At 39.0% G+C, this 18,596-nt stretch overlaps 1 protein-coding gene across 7 annotated transcripts in view; it reads right to left on the minus strand.

The window, feature by feature from the left end:
* The window catches only part of EFCAB3 (EF-hand calcium binding domain 3), a 306,183-nt gene that overhangs the window by 49,804 nt on the left and 237,783 nt on the right, over positions 1–18,596 (minus strand). For 6 of the 7 annotated variants that reach the window (XM_073883095.1, XM_073883094.1, XM_073883093.1 and 3 more), the window contains 8 exons: positions 7,827–7,880; positions 6,874–6,978; positions 5,416–5,469; positions 4,864–4,968; positions 3,893–3,946; positions 3,202–3,306; positions 2,557–2,610; positions 1,027–1,131 (listed from right to left, as the gene is read on the minus strand). In XM_073883095.1, the coding sequence (XP_073739196.1) occupies positions 1,027–1,131; positions 2,557–2,610; positions 3,202–3,306; positions 3,893–3,946; positions 4,864–4,968; positions 5,416–5,469; positions 6,874–6,978; positions 7,827–7,880 (636 nt within the window). Of the gene's footprint in view, positions 1–1,026; positions 1,132–2,556; positions 2,611–3,201; positions 3,307–3,892; positions 3,947–4,863; positions 4,969–5,415; positions 5,470–6,873; positions 6,979–7,826; positions 7,881–16,290; positions 16,385–18,596 lie in introns of all 7 variants that reach the window. The other variant, XM_073883097.1, reaches the window with a different exon arrangement.

Raw genomic sequence — 18,596 nt, forward strand, 5'->3', positions numbered from 1 at the left:
CTTCCTTTTGTTCTTCTTCAACATCTTCTCCATTATCTTAACCACTACCACCATCATCACGACAAACATTTACTGAGTATTCTAGACACTGCCTTAAGTACTTAACATGTATTATCTATATTGGTTTCAGAGCAAGAAGGGACCAGAGTGAATCATTTAGTTCAGCTTCCCATTTAACATATGAAGACACTAACTAACATTTGGTAGGGTTAAATTATTTGCCAGCAATTTAGTGGCAGAACAAAGACCAGTCCTCAGCACAAAGAAATGCTATATACTATAGATGAGGCAGGTAGCTTGGATTCACCAGGGAAAAGGGAATTTTTTCCCCCCACAGATACTGCCAAATGACTTTTCCAAGAAGATATATAGCAATGGTAACTCTCACCTGAAATATGTCAGGGAGTCCCTTTCCTCATACCCTCACCAGAAGTAGATGTTATCAATCTTGCTAAGTTTTGCCTGTCCAATGAGTGAAAATAATACTGTATTTTGTTTTATTTATATTTTCATGATTATTGATGAGGTTAGTCATCTTTTCACGTGTTACTGGGCATTTATGTTCCTCTTTTATGAATTATCTATTTGCATATTTGCCTATTTTTCTACTCTCAGTATGTTTTTTTTATCAATGTGTGAAGGCTTTTTCTACCTTTGGGGTACTAGCTCTTTGCCTTACAAACATTTTCTCCTAATTCATCATTTGATTTCTGACTTTGTTAATTTTTCTCTTAAATGTTCCCTTATGAACAAGTTCCTTTATACATGAAGTAAAAAAAAAATGTCACTTTTCTTTCAGCGACTTATATGTGTGGCATTCCCAGGCATGGTTGAGTTTTGCAAGTAGTATCCCCAACAGACCTTTTAAAAAGGATTTTTGGAGATAGTATTTCCTAATAAGTCAGAATTAAGTTTTTCTATTTATATTTACTTCATTAAATACTACAAAGGCAGGCTACTTTCAGCAGTTCTGATAGAAGGGTTCACTATTTCTCTGAAGAGCAAAATGATGCCTGTAACACTCACCATCAGTTGACAGTTGGGTCATTAGTTCCTCAAGTTCCTCATCCTTGAGTTTAATTCCCATGTTTTCCATCACAGATTTCACTTTTCTGAGTTTGACCCTTGGTCCTTAGGAAAGAAGGGCATGGAATAAGAACATGAATATTGGTGCTTAAGGATGAAAAATGCTAATCATGGTCATGCATCATAAATCCCAACTGGAGGGTAAACCACAAGGGCACAAAGAAACTATTAATATATTTATCTCCCAGATTTAGATATGTCTGCTGAAAGTAGGAAAAAATTGAGAAAGATAACATTGAGAAAAAGGTAAACAGTAAACAGTACCTTCATGGGGAGGCATGAGATTGGTGGGAGGTAGGGGGACTCTCACTTTTTAAAAAATTGAGATATAATTGACAAATAAACATCGTATCAGTTTTATATGTACAACATAATGACTTAGTATTTGTATATATTATAATGTGATCACCACAATAATTCTTGTTAACATCCATCACCACACAAAGTTACAAGTTTTTTCTTCTTGTGGTGAGAACTTTTAAAATCTACTTTCTTATACTTTCAAATATACAACACAGTATTATTAACTATAGTCACCATGCTTTACATTAGATCCCCATGACTTGACTTACACTTCTTTTATCAGTTTTCCAAGTGGTAGAATTGGATAGTTTTCTTGTAGTATTTGCTGTTTTAAAAATATTTTTCTAATTAAAAATAAAAAATATAATTGTTTACAACAGAATTAGTATAAGGAGTAGAGATAAGATATTTTCCTTAATACCCATCCAGGGGACTTTGCTTCAGTTTTTTTTTTTTTTTAAGATTTTATTTATTTGACAGAGAGAGAGAGAAGAAGAAGAGAGAGCACAAGCAAGGGGAGCTGCAGGCAGAGGGAGAGGGAGAACAGGCTCCCCGCTGAGCAGGGAGCCTGATGCAGGGCTTGATCCGATGACCCTGGGATCATGACCTGAGCTGAAGGCAAATGCTCAACCAGTTGAGCCACCCAGGTACTCTTCAGTTTTCCATGAGAGGTGAACAGGGAGAATTGGCACATCTACCTGTGGTTGAAACAACAACTGTCTGTACAGTTCCGGGTGTTTACTAGAAAACAGTGTTAGAACTTCCTACAGTAAGATGATACTTTCCTTATATCCCAAAATGTCAACGTACCCAAAGAAAAATGGTAAGTTGAGTCCATAACAATGGATCAAAAAATTGGCAAGAAGCAGGGGCACCTGGGTGGCTCAGTTGGTTAAGCATCTGACTCTTGATTTCGGCTCAGGTCATGATCTCCAAGTCGTGAGATTGAGCCCTGCATCAGGCTCTGTGCTCAGCAGAGTCAGCTTGAGATTCTCTTTTCCTCTCCCTCTGCCCCTCCTCCCACTCATGCAGACACAAGCACTCTCCTTCTAAATAAATAAAATCTTAAAAAAAAATTGGCAAGAAGCAAAGTTGGAACATTTCAAAGCAAATGGTAAACATGAGGATTTTATTTTTATTTGGTCTTTCACTGTGTTTCTCACTCACCATTGAGGGCCTTCACACCTTTTAGCAATCTATTGTTATATACTTTTCCATCAGCTGTAAGACAAGCACAATTAAGAATAGAGGTTAATGAAGGGAAGATTAACAAAGACAGCACAAAGACAACACAACATCCAATTTCAGGGGGAAAAATTCCCTTAGGATTTGTTTAGGATTTTATTTTATTTTACCCTCAAGTGAGAATGAAACCAAAGAGAAAGCTTTCACTGATATAAACCAACCTATTATTGAATTAAAAATTCTTTATCTCCCTATTTCTCCCCTTTTCCTTCCTACTCTTACTCTCCTAATTCATCATTTGATTTCTGACTTTGTTAATTTTTCTCTTAAATGTTCCCTTATGAACAAGTTCCTTTATACATGAAGTATAAAATTTCTTTTTCCCTTGGTCATGACTTAGGTGAGGCGATGCTCCAGGGTGACAGGATAATTTAGCCTTGATGATGGGGACCAGTGAAAGATGTTGCCAATTTTCAATATTAAAATGTAAGTGACAAGAACAGAATTTCTTCTTTTGTGAAACTGTGCTTTCTAAATGGGTTTTACTGGACATACACATATATAATTTCAGCAGTTTTCACACACAAGCCCATAAATCTGGGTTTCAAAGATGTGCTAAATACTCACCATGAATGGGTAGAGTTTTTAGCAGCTGCTGCTTCTCCTCATCAGTGAGTACTAGCCCCATTTTCCTCATCACATTACTCAGATTATTGACATTAACTTTCTCTCCTTTGGAAAGATGGAAATTGTTAACATATAAGAATTTTAGAAATGGATGAAGGATTTCAAATGACGAAAAAGATGACCTAAGTGGCATAGGCTTAATTAGAAGTGCAAATTGACAATGAAACTTGTTAACCTATATAGATTCTGAGTACCTGTGGGTGTATAGATCATGTCAGAAAGAGAATTTACACTTTTAATTCAAGCAAAAGAAAAGTATATATAATCCCAGATATAAGTCAAATGCCAATATATTTCCTGAATTATGGGGTCTCTTGACACAGTGACCATATTTCCTGGCTGTCCTACAAAAGCTTCACCTTGAGATTGAACAGAGTTCACCTATAGTTTGGTTGTTGAAACAATGGTGAAGTAGAAAACATTATTGGCCCAAACTCCACATGACACAGGAAAAATACCAAATCAAATAGTAAGATTATAAAACAAACATTTAACCATTAAATGTGTAGGGGTACAACTTAGCGTGTCAGTAACAGCCTGAAGAGAAAACTACTATCTAACATCTTTTTTTTTCTATAAAGCATTAAGGTCTTAGTTAATAATGAATTCCATTTTTACCACAATTTCTTACCTGTAAAAGCTTTTGCGTCATCCATCACCACATTTAAATCAACCATTTTATTCTCTGTAAGAAAAGACAATTCAGGCACGAGATCAAATCTTAGACTTAGAAAAATGATATGAAAAATTTAAGTTGTAATACAAAGGGTTGCAATTCAGCAGTGACAGGTAGGGGCAGCAGATGTGTGCTGGTGACAGTGGCCTGCCTTAGCCACACCTGCCTACTTCCTGTTAGTTGAGAATAGGACCCCGAGTTAGGGAAGAAGGACAATTTGTTTATTTTGGTTTGGCATGTGCAGGCTGTGTGGATGTGCTGTCTGGCTCTCTTACAAGTTGTTTTTCATCAGTTTTTTTTTTTTTTTTTTAAAGATTTTACTTATTTATTTGAGAGAGAGAGTGAGAGAGAGCATGAGCAGGGGGAGAGGCAGAAGGAGAAGCAGACTCCCCATTGAGCAGGGAGCCTGAGCGGGACTCCAACCCAGGACCTCGAAATCATGACCTGAGCAGACGCTTAACCAGCTGAGCCACCAGGCACCCCTTGCATCAAGTTTCTAATGGGAAGCCACTAGCTCTGCATTTGAATCTATGAACCCTCTAATTCAGGAACTTTTAGCCTGGCCCTCACCCCTTAGCAAATCCTTTCTAATGAATTCTACTATCTTTGCCTCTGTGACATTTTTATCCAGGTAAATTGGTCTTATTCAGTCATTAATGAAACCTTATCTTACTAAAAAAAAGTGTACAAGGAAGGGAAGGAAGGAAGGAAGATATATGAAAGAAATATGGCAAAATGGTAACATTTACTGATTCTAGCCAGTGGGTACTCAAGTGTTTGTTACAGTGTTTGTTTTCTGTTTTGATAGATGTTTGAAATATTTCATACGTTTTTCAAAGATATTAAAAAATAGCTTTACTTTCAGAAGCCCTCAGATAGAAGCTCTAAGATTTGCCCTGAGGTACAGTGGTATCTGAAATACTTACCATCAATGGGCAGGTGGTTCAGTAAGTCCTGAAAGTCCTCTTTCTCAAGCTGAATCCCCATGTTCTTTACAAGGGTGTTCAGGTTCTTGACACTGACTTTTTTCCCTTAGGAAAGAAGAAGATGTAAATAATTCAAGTAAGTCCAGGAAGCAGAAGATGCTAGCCTTGAGTACACATCCACTGTAAGTGCAGTGAAACACTGGCCATTTAAATGAACCTGGATAGTCAGTGTTGGAGTTGAGAGGAGAAAATTCTTCCTCAACATTGTGCTATAACTTTTAATTGGTATAATCATGGTTGAAAAAGAATTAGATAAGTCTGATGAATTGATAAAGATAACCAAAGTAAATGAAATCAAAATCTCAAACTTGCTGCATATTACTAAGAATAACTTCCTCAAATGTAGTTATACTGAAAGGAGACTGGTAGGTTATGAGGCATAAGTTCAGTGTCACTGTATCAGTAGAATAATGGCATAGCATGATTCTAATCAGAAACCTAAAATAGCAAGTGCAAAGCATAATAAATTTTAGTTGTTCTCATGATTCTTACCTTTGAGAGGCTTCACACTATTCAATAATCTCTTCTTATACACCATTCCATCTCCTGTGAGATAGGGTAAAATTCAAGTCAAAAGAAAAAGGATAAGGAACTCTATAATTTTACAAGGCATTTTATGTAATTCCTCTGGAAATTTATTCGGCCTCACCCTCAAATAATAATAAAAGGAATGCCCACAATGTGGTCAATCTATTTCCTAGCTGGACCACACGGCAGTAGCTGATACAGGCTACAAATACACCCACATACATGCTTCTTTCTTATTCTTCCCTTATTTAACAGCACTTTGTCCCCTCTGTCTTTCTCTTTTTCTTGCTTATGCTCTAGGCCCATAAAGTATTCCTATAGGTTTAGCCTGAACATAGAGTCTATAAAGGGATTTTATTAAAAATAGTTATCAACCCAAAAGTAGTATAAAACAATATTTAAATAAATTTTGTTCTCCAAACAAACTGTTTTCATAAATGGAGGGGAAATTCAACAGGGGCAGAGAACAAGGGACATCTACCAGCCCAATCCATCGCTACAGGAGCTGTCTGTTCCAGAGGGCCCCTTCCCGTGGAAGGAGTGAGTGTCTACAGCGTTGACAGAACCCTCAGTGCCTGGCATGTGGATGTGGCTGTCTCCATTATAGTCCATCTGCTTCTTTGTGCATGTCTACCCTGTTCCCTCAGAGCCAATATCCTAAGCATGCTGCAATTCTCATAACTGGCCCCTTGAGAGCAATCTGGGGGAACACTAGACATAGTGAGTGGACACAGCCTTAGGTAGATGTGAGGGGAATTTGGATGGGTATTGAGCATTTGCTCCCTGGGCTGCTGCTTCTGCCATCTGGGGTACAAGCACCCACCATGATGTGTTAGGCTTGCTCTTGTTCGGGGGACAAGTGGGGACAGGTTCTATAGGGTGCGGGGAAGGATGTCTCCATGGAGGTCCCTGAGACTGGGCAGGAGGCACAGGTGAAGTATAGGCTGGCCTCTAGCTTCTCTGGGGGCGAGCATATGCAGGTGCCCAGGAGGTGGAATTTTTGAGGGACGGACTGGTTGGATCACTGACCAATCAGAATCAAATTCTGACAGTTTAAGCACATGGTCCTGGTGGTCCCCTGCTCTCAGGTGTTTATCTTTTAGTTGCTGGATTATGGGGAGATGGGAGGGCTATCAGGGCCAAGCCTGAGGATGTGGGGCACGTTCAGGGGGCTACAGAAGAATTTAGCTGTGTAGCATTTGAAATATTTAGCAAGGGGCCCATTGACTGAATGGAAAAGAGAGGAATTTCTCACTTACAAGTTTCTCACTTCCAAACTAAAACACAAGTGACAAGAACGGGGTTTCTTCTGTCTGGACTGCATTTTCCTTAGGGGGTTTCTTAGAGCATTAGACCGTTCTCACCCAGAAGCCCACAGTACCACACTTCCCTGAACACCATGATGGCATGTTAAACACTCACTAGAGATTGGCAGAGTTTTCAACAGCATCAACTGTTCTTTTTCAGTGGTCTCAATTCCCATGTTTCTCAGCACATTTTTTAAGTCATTGGCTTCAACCTTTTCTCCTTTGAATAGATGGGATTCATTTCAGGTGACAATATTAAAAAATATAATTATTCTAAACTATGAAAACATAATCCCGCACAGCATTATTTCTAACTGCAGGATGAAGTTGAAATACATGAGCTGACATACTTACACAGAGTTATTGTAAAATTCAGTACCTGAAAAGTTTCTCTAATCAAAATAAGAAGTTAATACTCCTATTCTGTATATGGGTCAATATAGCATGGAGTATAACTGCCCAATGACTTATGCTGCCATATAGAATATACATAATTGTACTGGTAAGTAGTATCTCTGTTACTGCTTCATGACCTGAATTATGGGACTGACCATTCATAGTGACCATATTTCCTGATGCAAAAACTTCACATTGAAATCCACTGTGTTCACATATATTTTGATTCTTTGAACACTAGAGAAACGAACACATTACTGGCCAAAATATTTGAAAGTGCCCACACTTGTAAATCTCTAATGATCTAAATTATTGTCAGTAAGACAAAATCATCAATAAATAGGTAAAATAGCAAAGCAAACTTATTAATGATGGATGGAGGGGGTAAACAACTGCTTTAAAAAGGTATTTCTCTATAAGGCATCAAGATCTCAATTTTATGGGGCACCTGGTGGCTCAGTCGTTAAGCTTCTGCCTTCAGCTCAGGTCATGATCCCAGGGTCCTGGGATCGAGCCCCACATTGGGCTCCCTGCTCTGTGGGAGGCCTGCTTCTCCCTCTCCCACTCCCCCTGCTTGTGTTCCCTCTCTTGCTGTGTCTCTCTCTGTCAAATAAATGAAATCTTAAAAAAAAAATCTCAATTTTATGATGTCTTATATAAGTTCTCACTCACCTGTAAAAGCACTAGCTGCTTCCATCAACGTATCCAAATCAATCTTTTCATCTTCTGTAGGAAAATTCAGAATTTAGATTCAGATGAAGATAATGAGACTTGAAAAGTTAAATAAAATTCTATTGTTTTGAAGATTTAAAAAAAATTTTTAAGTAATCTCTACAACCAATGTGGAGCTTGAACTCATAACCCTGAGATCAAGAGTTGCATGCTCTACTGAGTGAGCCAGCCAGGTGCCCCTGTATAAAATTCCTAAACAAAGATTTGGTGTATGGAATCCCAATAATTTTTCATATTCTATTCTAAAATTTTTATTATATTTTCAATCTACAGGAACATATAACAAAAAATTTCAAGCTTTAAGTATATATCCGTTCAATTAATATAACTTTTTTATTTCATAAGCTATTAAAAACATATTTTTTTAAGATTTTATTTATTTATTTTGAGGAGAGAGAGGGAGAGAGTGAGCATGAATGGGGGAAGGGGCAAACAGAGAGGGAGAAGCAGACTCCCCACCAAGAGGGGAACCCAATGTGGGGCTTGATCCCAGGACCCTGAGATCATGACCTGAGCTGAAGGCAGACACTTAACCGACTGAGCCACCCAGGCGCCCCGAGCTATTAAAAATCTTTAGAGTGTTATGGTGAATGGAATGTTTTGTTTGAAGTCAGCTCCATCCTAGAGGTCAGTTTTCCTTCTTTCAGACCTAGTTCTCTTGCACTGAGTAGAAGGTTGAGATGGATTAGAGCCACAGTTCTCAATGTGTGGTCCAGGGACCTCGGGAGTCACCCAATACCCTTTGCCTTTTACACTTTTGATGTCTGCACTGGTGGTGCAAAAGCAGGAGTGGGTGAAACTGCAGGCATCTTTGCATGAATCAAGGCCATGGCAACAAATGTACTAGCAGTCATTGTGTTCTTCATTGTACATACTTGTAGTAAAAGAATGTCAGTTTCACTTAAGAATGTTCTTGATAGGGGCACCTGGGTGGCTCAGTCGTTAATCGTCTGACTTCGGCTCAAGTCATGATCCCAGGGTCCTGGGATCGAGCCCTGCGTTGGGCTCCCTGCTCCGCAGGAAGCCTGCTTCTCCCTCTCCCACTCCCCCTGCTTGTGTTCCCTCTCTCGCTGTCAAATAAATAAATAAAATCTTAAAAAAAAAAGAGTGTTCTTGATAATGCAGCAAAAGGTACTGATTTTATTAAATCTTAACCCTTGAGAACACACCTTTTTAATATTCTGTATAATGAATTGAGAAGTTTGTATAAAGCATGTCAGTTGCATATGAAAATACAATGATTTCTTGAGGAAAAGAACTTGTATGATTGTTTGAGTTAAGCAAACTAGCTGCTTTTTCATGAATACCATTTTCACTCGCAAAAATGGACAAAATCTAGTTATTCAGAGTTTGGTATTTGGGAAGCATCTTCTTGAAAATGAACAAAGTGAGACTGTTATCTTTTTTTTTTTTTTAAAGATTTTGTTTATTTATTTGACAGAGAGAGACACAGCAAGAGGGGAACACAAGCAGAGGGAGTGGGAGAGGGAGAAGCAGGCTTCCAGTGGAGCAGGGAGCCTGATGCGGGGCTCAATCCCAGGACTCTGGGATCATGACCTGAGCCAAAGGCAGACTCTTAACGACTGAGCCACTCAGGCGCCACTGTGAGACTGTTATCTTAAGAAAACAATTGACAATAGATGTTTTAATGGTAGAGTTCAAGGTTTCAAACAAAAATTTAAATTTAGAAAAACTTCTATCCACATCATGACTTGATAGGTTCTCAATACCTAAAAAAATTTTTAATAAGATTGGTGGTGATATTAACAAATGTGATTTTTAAAAATTTATTTATTTGAGAAAGAATGTCCAAGATGGCAGAGGATTAGGAGACCTTAGTTTTGTCTGGTCCCAGGAATTCAGCTAGATAGCAATCAAATCATTCTGAACACCTGCGAACTCAAACAGAGATCTAAGAAAAGAACAGCTGCAACTCCACAAATAGAAAAGCGACCACTTTCTGTGAGGTAAGAGGTGCAGAGAAGTGAATACAGGGCAATATATGGGAAGATAAACCACGGGGGGAGAGAGCCTCTGAAAGCTAGCTACAGGCAAGTGATATAGCAGCCAAGCACAAAATCGGAACTTTTAGAAGTCTGCTCCAGTGAGGGACTTCCTGGCCTGAAAGGTGAGCGGGTGCCTAAGCAGGGACTGTGGTCTCAGGATCCCTGGGGTCACAGAAAGACCAGCGGTGCCTCAGTGCGGCAGAATTCTCAGGCATCAGAGTGGGGAAGCCAGCTGAAATCAGCAAGCCCAGGAGTGGGCTCTCAGCTCCGGGTTGCCATAAACCTTAAACTGCGGCATAGCTGGGTGACTGCTCTCCGAGCAGGGGCCCACCAAGCGGCAGAACCAGTGAGAAGCCCCTTCCTCCCCAGGGAGGAGAAGTGTGGGAGCAAGACGCAGGAGTCTGCAGGGTTTGGAGACTCCAAATGGGGTCATGTGCCTGAGATAGGACCGCTTGGTCACAGGCTGGGTGAGCATGGAGTGTGGCTGGAGACCAGGGAGACAGGAGTGATTGGCTGCTTTTCTCTGAGGGCTCACTGAGGAGTGGGGCCCCAAGCTTTCAGCTCCGGGCCAGGCTGGAGATTGGGAGGCCACCATTTTCATTCCCATCCTCTAAAGCTGCGTGGAAAGCCTTCAGGAAACAAAAGCCACAGAGAGCAAACCTGAGCAGATTACTTAGCCTGGCTCCTGGTAAGGGCAGTACAATTCTGCCTGGGGCAAAGACACTTGAGAATCGAGGCAACCGGCCCTCCTCCAGAAGATCAGCAAAAACATCCAACCAAGACCAAGTTTACTGGTCAATGAGAACTGCAAAACTCCAGCGCTAGGGGAATACAGCACATAGAATCTATGGCTTTCCCCCCATGATTGTTTAGTCTTTCAGTTTAAATTTTTCAAAAAATTTTTCCCCTTTCTTTTTCAGCCAATTTCTTATTTTAGCAATTCTTTTTTTAAATCTTTTTAAATTTTCCTTTTTAGAGTTACATTCTATCCCTTCATTATATTTAATTTTATTTTTCTATGTATAAGTTTTTCTTTCTTTACAATTTTGGGATGCAGTTTCTTTTTTTTTTTTTTTAAAGATTTTATTATTTATTTGAGAGACAGAGAGAATGAGAGAGAAAGCACATGAGATGGGGGGAGGGTCAGAGGGAGAAGCAGACTCCCTGCTGAGCAGGGAGCCCGATGCGGGACTCGATCCAGGGACTCCAGGATCATGACCTGAGCCGAAGGCAGTCGCTTAACCAACTGAGCCACCCAGGCGCCCAGGATGCAGTTTCTTCTAACAGACCAAAGTACACCCAACCTCTAGTGTATGGCTTTGTCCTATTCACCTATCTGATCATATTCTCTCTCTTTTTACCTTCTTCCTTTTTTTTTTGTTTTGTTAAAGTCTTTTTAAATTTTCATCTTTACAGTTACATTCTATCTTTTCAATATATTTAATTTTATTTTTGTATATATGTAAGTTTTTCTTTTTTTTAAAAAAAAGATTTTATTTTTTTATTTATTTTGACAGAGAGAGACACAGTAAGAGAGAGAACACAAGCAAGGGGAGTGGGAGAGGGAGAAGTAGGCTTCCCATCAAGCAGGGAGCCCAACGCAGGGCTCAATCCCAGGACCCTGGGATCATGAGAGCCGAAGGCAGACGCCTAATGACTGAGCCACCCAGGCTCCCCATAAGTTTTTCTTTCTTTACAGTTTTGAGATATAGTTTCTTCTAACAAACCGGCCAAAATACACTCAGGATATAGGGTATCGCTCTGTTCTGTTCACTAGTCTGTTTATATCCCTTCCTTTTTTTTTTCGTCTTTTAATTTTCATTTTGACAGATATATTTTGTCCTTTCAATGTATTTAATTTTATTTTTGTACATATATAAGTTTTTCTTTCTTTACAATCTTGGGATCTAGTTTTCTAACAAACAGACCAAAATACACACAGGATCCAGTGTATTGCTTTATTCTGATTACATTCTTTTTTTTTTAATTTTTTTTTTTTTTTTTTGGTTTTGACTCTCTTCTGATTTGTTTAATGTACATTTCTCCGGGGTCATTGTTGCCATTTTAGTATTTTATTCTCTCATTCATCTATTCTTCTCTGGACAGAATAACAAGATGGAAAAACTCACCTCGAAAAAGAGAACAAGAGGCAGTACTAACTGCCAGGGACCTAATCAGTATGGACATAAGTAAGATGTCAGACTAGAGTTCAGAATGATTATCATTATTATTTTTAAATATTTTATTTACATATTTGTCAGAGAGAGCGAGCGAGCAAGAGAGCACACAAGGAGGGGGAGTGGCAGGCAGAGGGAGAAGCAGGCTACCCACTGAGCAGGGAGCCTGATGTGGGACTTGATCCCAGAACCCTGGGATCATGACCTGAGCCAAAGGCAGACGTGTAACTGACTGAGCAACCCAGGCACCCCCAGATTAATGGTTATAAAGATACTAGCTGGACTTGAAAAAAGTATAGAAGACACTAGAGAATCCCTTTCTGGAAAAATAAAAGAACTAAAATCTAACCAAGTCAAAATCAAAAAGGCTATTAATGAGATGCAATAAAAAATGGAGGCTCTAACTGCTAGGCTAAATGAGGCAGAAGAGAAAATTAGTGATATAGAACACAAAATGATGGCGAATAAAGAAGCTGAACAAAAGAGAGATAACTACTGGATCATGAGGGGAAAATTTGAGAGATACGTGATATCATAAACTGAAACAATGTTAGAATAATTGGGATCCCAGAAGAAGAGGAAAGAGAGAGAGGGGCAGAAGGTATATTGGAGCAAATTATAACAGAGAACTTCCCTAATCTGGGGAAGTAAAGAGGCATCAAAATCCAGGAGGCACAGAGAACCCCCCTCAAAATCAATAAAAATAGGTCAACACCTCGACATATAATAGTGAAAGTTACAAATCACAGAGACAAAGAGAAAATCCTGAAAGTAGTTTGGGACAAGAGGTACATAACCTACAAGGCTAGAAACATTAGACTGGCAGCAGACCTATCAACAGAGACCTGGCAGGCCAGAAAGGACTGGCATGATACATTCAGGGTGCTAAATGAGAAAAATATGCAGCCAAGAATACTTTATCCAGCTAGGATGTCATTCAAAATGGAAGGAGTGATAAATTCTTCCAGGAGAAACAGAAACTAAAAGAATTTGTGACCACCAAACCAGTCCTACAAGAAATATTAAAAGGGATCTTTTAAGCAAAGAGAGAGCCCAAAAGTAGCATAGTCCAGAAAGGAACAGAGACAATATACAGAAACAGTGACTTTACAGATAATATAATGGCACTAAATTCATATCTTTCAATAGTTACTCTGAATGTAAATGGGCTAAATGCCCCAATCAAAAGACACAGGGTATCAGATTGGATAAAAAAGCAAGACCCATCCATATGCTGTCTGTAAGAGACTCATTTTAGATCCAAAGATACTTCCAGATTGAAAGTGAGGGAGTAGAAAACTATTTATCAGGCTAGAGGACATCAAAAGAAAGCTGGGGTAGCAAACCTTATATAAGACAAATTAGATTTTATTTTTTTAAAAGATTTTACTTATTGACTTGAGAGAGAGAGAATGAGAGAGAGAGCACATGAGAGGGGGGACGGTCAGAGGGAGAAGCAGACTCCCTGCTGAGCAGGAAGCCTGATGCGGTACTCGATCCGGGGACTCCAGGATCATGACCTGAGCTGAAGGCAGTCACTTAACCAACTGAGCCACCCAGGTGCCCAGAAACAAATTAGATTTTAAACCAAAGACTATAATAAGAGATAAGGAAGGACACTATATCATAATTAAAGGGTTTGTCCAACAAGAAGATCTAACAGTTGTAAATTTTATGCCCCTAATAGGGAAGCAGCCAAATATATAAGCCAGTTAATAACAAAATCAAAGAAACACATTGATAATAATACAATAATAGTAGGGCACTTTAACACCCCCCTCACTGCAATGGACAGATCATCTAAGCAGAAGATCAACAAGGAAATAAGGGTTTTGAATGACACACTGGGCCAGATGGACTTCACAGATATATTCAGAACATTCCATCCTAAAGCAACAGAACACATGTTCTTCTCTAGTGCCCATGGAACATTCTCCAGAATAGATCACAAATGGGGCCACATATCATGTCTCAATGGGTACTAAAAGATTAGGATCATTCCTTGCATATTTTTGGGCCACAATGCTTTGAAACTGGAACTCAGTCACAAGAGGAAAATTGGAAAGAACTCAAATACATGGAGGCTAAAGAGCATCCTACTAAAGAATGAATGGGTCAACCAGGAAATTAAAGAAGAATTTTAAAAAATTCATGGAAACAAATGAAAATTGAAAACATAACTGTTCAAAACCTTTGGGATGCAGCAAAGGCAGGCCTAAGTGGGAAGAATATAGCAATTCAAGCCTTTCTCAAGAAACAAGAAAGGTCTCATATACACAACCTAACCTTTACGCCTAAAGGAGCTGGAGGAAGAACAGCATATGAAGCTGAAACCCAGCAGGAGAAGAGAAATAATAAAGATCAGAGCAGAAATCAGTGAAATAGAAACCAAAAGAACAGTAGAACATATCAATGAAACTAGGACTGGTTCATTGAAAGAATTAATAAGACTGATAAACTCCTGGCCAGACTTATCAAAAAGAAAAGAGAAATGACCCAAATAAATAAAATCATGAATGAAAGAGGAGCGATCACAACCAACACTGAAGAAATATAATTATAAGAACATATTATGAGCAACTATATGCCAGCATATTAGGCAATCTGGAAGAAATGGATGCACTCTTAGAGATATATAAACTATCAAAACTGAACCAGGAAGAAATAGAAAACCTGCCCAGACCCATAACCAGCAAGGAAATTGAAGCAGTAATCAAAAATCTCCTAACAAGAGTCCAGGACTGGATGGTTTCCCAGGGGAATTCTACAAAACATTTAAAGAAGAAATAATACCTATTCTTCTGAAGCAGTTTCAAAAAATAGAAATGGAAGGAAAACTTCCAAACTCTTTCTATGAGGCCAGCATTACCTTGATCCCAGATTCAGACAAAGACCCCACCAAAAAGGAGAATTACAGACCAATATCCCTGATAAACATAGATGCCAAAATTCTTACCAAAATACTAGCCAGTAGGATCCAACAATATATTAAAAGGATTATTCACCACAACCAAATGGGATTTATTCCTGGGCTGCAAGATTGGCTCAACATCCACAAATCAATCAATGTGATATACTACATAAATAAAAGAAGGGACAAGAACCATATGATTGATCTTCTCAGTAGATGCAGAAAAAGCATTTGAGAAAGTAAAGCATCTTTTCTTGATTAAAACTCTTCACAGTGTAGGGATAGAGGGAACATACCTCAAAATACCATAAAAGCATATATGATAAGCCCACAGCGAATATCATTCTCAATGGGGAAAAACTGAGAGCTTTTCCCCTAAGGTCAGGAACACAGCAGGGATGTCCACTATCACCACTGCTATTCAACGTAGTACTAGATGTCCTAGCCTCAGCAATCAGACAACAAAAAGAAATAAAAGGCATCCGAATCAGCAAAGAAATCAAACTCTCACTCTTTGTAGATGACACGATACTCTATGTGGAAAACTCAAAAGACTCCACCCCAAAATTGCTAGAACTCAAACAGGAATTCAGCAAAGTGGCAGGATATAAAATCAAGGCACAGAAATCAGTTGCATTCCTATACACTAAAAATGAGACAGAAGAAAGAGAAATAGAGTCGATCCCATTTACAATTGCACCCCAAACCATAAGATACCTAGGAATAAATCTAATGAAAGAGGCAAAGGATCCATAGTCAGAAAACAATGGAATATTCATGAAAGAAACTGAGGAAGGCACAAAGAAATTGAAAAATGTTCCATGCTCATGGATTGGAAGAACAAATATTGTTAAAATGTCTACACTACCTTGAGCAATCTACACATTCAATGCAATCCCTATCAAAATATCATCAACTTTTTTCAAAGAAATGGAACAAATAATCCTAAAATTTCTATGGAACCAGAAAAGACCCTGAATGGCCAAAGGAATGTTGAAAAAGAAAACCAAAACTGGTGACATCACAATTCCAGACTTTAAGCTCTATCACAAAGCTGTAATCATCAAGACAGTAGGTACTGGCACAAAAACAGACACATAGAACAAAGGACTAGAATAGAGAACCCAGAAATGGACCCTCAACTCTATGGTCAACTAATCTTTGACAACGTAGTAAAGAGTATCCAATGGAAAAAAGACAGACTCTTTAACAAATGCTGTTGGGAAAATTGGACAGCCACATGCAGAAGAATGAAACTGGACCATTTCCTTACACCATATACAAAAATAGACTCAAAATGGATGAAAGACCTAGATGTGAGACAGGAATCCATCAAAGTTCTAGGGGAGAACACAGGCAGCAACCTCTTTGACCTCGGCTGCAGCGACTTCTTGCTAGACACGTCTGCAAAGGCAAGGGAAACAAAGGCAAAAATGAACTATTGGGAGTTCATCAAGATAAAAAACTTTTGCACAGCAAAGGAAACAGTCAACAAAACCAAAAGACAACCAACAGAATGGGAGAAGGTATTTGCAAATGACACATCAGATAAAGGGCTAGTATCCAAAATCTATAAAGAACTTATCAAACTCAACACCCTAAGAACAAATAATCCAATCAAGAAATGGGCAGAAGACATGAACAGACATTTCTGCAAAGAAGACATCCAAATGACCAACACACACATGAAAAAGTGCTCAACATCACTCAGCATCTGGGAAATCCAAATCAAAACCTTAACGAGATACCATCTCACACCAGTCAGAATGGCTAAAATTAACAAGTCAGGAAACGACAGATATTGGCGGGGATGTGGAGAAAGGGGAACCCTCCTACACTGTTGGTGGGAATGCATGCTGGTGCAGCCTCTCTCACTCTGGAAAACAGTATGGAGGTTCCTCAAAAGGTTGAAAACAGAGCTACCCTACAACCCAGCAATTGCACTACTGAGTATTTACCCCAAAGATACAAATGTTGTGATCCAAAGGGGCATGTTTACCCCAATGTTTATAGCAGCAATGTCCACAATACCCAAACTAAAGAAAGAGCCCAGATGTCCTTTGACAGATGAATGGATAAAGAAGATCTGATATATATATATATATCTATATATATACACACACAATGGAATATTATGCAGCCATCAAAAGAATGAAATCTTACCATTTGTAATGAGGTGGATGAACTAGAGGGTATTATGCTAAGAGAAATAAGTCAATCAGATAAAAACAATTATCATATGATCTCATTGATATGTGGAATTTAAGAAACAAAACAGAGGATCATAGGGGAAGAGAAGAAAAAATAAAAGATGAAACCAGAGAGGGAGACAAACCATAAGAGACTCTTTTTTTCTCTATATTTTAACTTTATTTTATTAATATCTTTAAAAATTTTTTTTATTATTATGTTATGTTATCACCATATATTACATCATTAGTTTTTGATGTAGTGTTCCATGGTTCATTATTTGCATGTAACACCCAGTGCTCCATGCAGAACGTGCCCTCCTTAATACCCATCACCAGGCCAACCCATCCACCCCCTCCCCCCCCCCCTCTACCGACTCCTTTGTTCTCTTGACCATCTGTATCCCCCTTCGCGCCCCTCCCCTCCAGCCTACCTTCATTCCGCCTATCCCTCTATCTATTTTCTTCTTTTTCTTCTTTTTTTTTTTTTTACATATAATGTATTATTTATTTCAGAGGTACAGTTCTGTGATTCAACAGTCTTGCACAATTCACAGCGCTCGCCATAGCACATACCCTCCCCAAAGTCTATCACCCGCCACCCCATCCCTCCCACCCACCACTCCAGCAACCCTCAGTTTGTTTCCTGAGATTAAGAATTCCTCATATCAGTGAGGTCATTTGATACATGTCTTTCTCTGATTGACTTATTTCGCTCAGCATAATACCCTCCAGTTCCATCCATGTCGTTGCAAATGGCAAGATCTCATTCCTTTTGATGGCTGCATAATATTCCATTGTATATATACCACATCTTATTTATCCATTCATCTGTCGATGGACATCTTGGCTCTTTCCACAGTTTGGCTATTATGGACATTGCTGCTATAAACATCGGGGTGCACATACCCCTTCGGATCCCCACATTTGCATCTTTGGGGTAAATACCCAGCAGTGCAATTGCTGGATTGTATGGTAGCTGTACTTTAACTTTTTGAAGAACCTCCATACTGTTTTCCAGAGTGAGAGAGGCTGCACCAGCATGCATTCCCACCAACAGTGTAGGAGGGTTCCCCTTTCTCTGCATCCCCACCAACATCTGTCGTTTCCTGACTTGTTAATTTTAGCCATTCTCACTGGTGTGAGGTGATATCTCATTGAGGTTTCGATTTGTATTTCCCTGGTGCTGAGCGATGTTGAGCACTTTTTCATGTGTCTATTGGCCATTTGGATGTCTTCTTTGGAAAAATGTCTGTTCATGTCTTCTGCCCATTTCTTGATTGGATTATTTGTTCTTTGGGTGTTGAGTTTGATAAGTTATAGATTTTGGATACTAGCCCTTTATCTGATATGTCATTTGCAAATATCTTCTCCCATTCTGTCAGTTGTCTTTTGGTTTTGTTGACTTTTTTTTTTTTTTTTCTTTG

The sequence above is a fragment of the Callorhinus ursinus genome, unplaced genomic scaffold, assembly GCF_003265705.2.
Source record: "Callorhinus ursinus isolate GAN/ISIS: 27379988/994484 unplaced genomic scaffold, GSC_fseal_2.0 scaffold50, whole genome shotgun sequence".
NCBI lineage: Eukaryota > Metazoa > Chordata > Mammalia > Carnivora > Otariidae > Callorhinus > Callorhinus ursinus.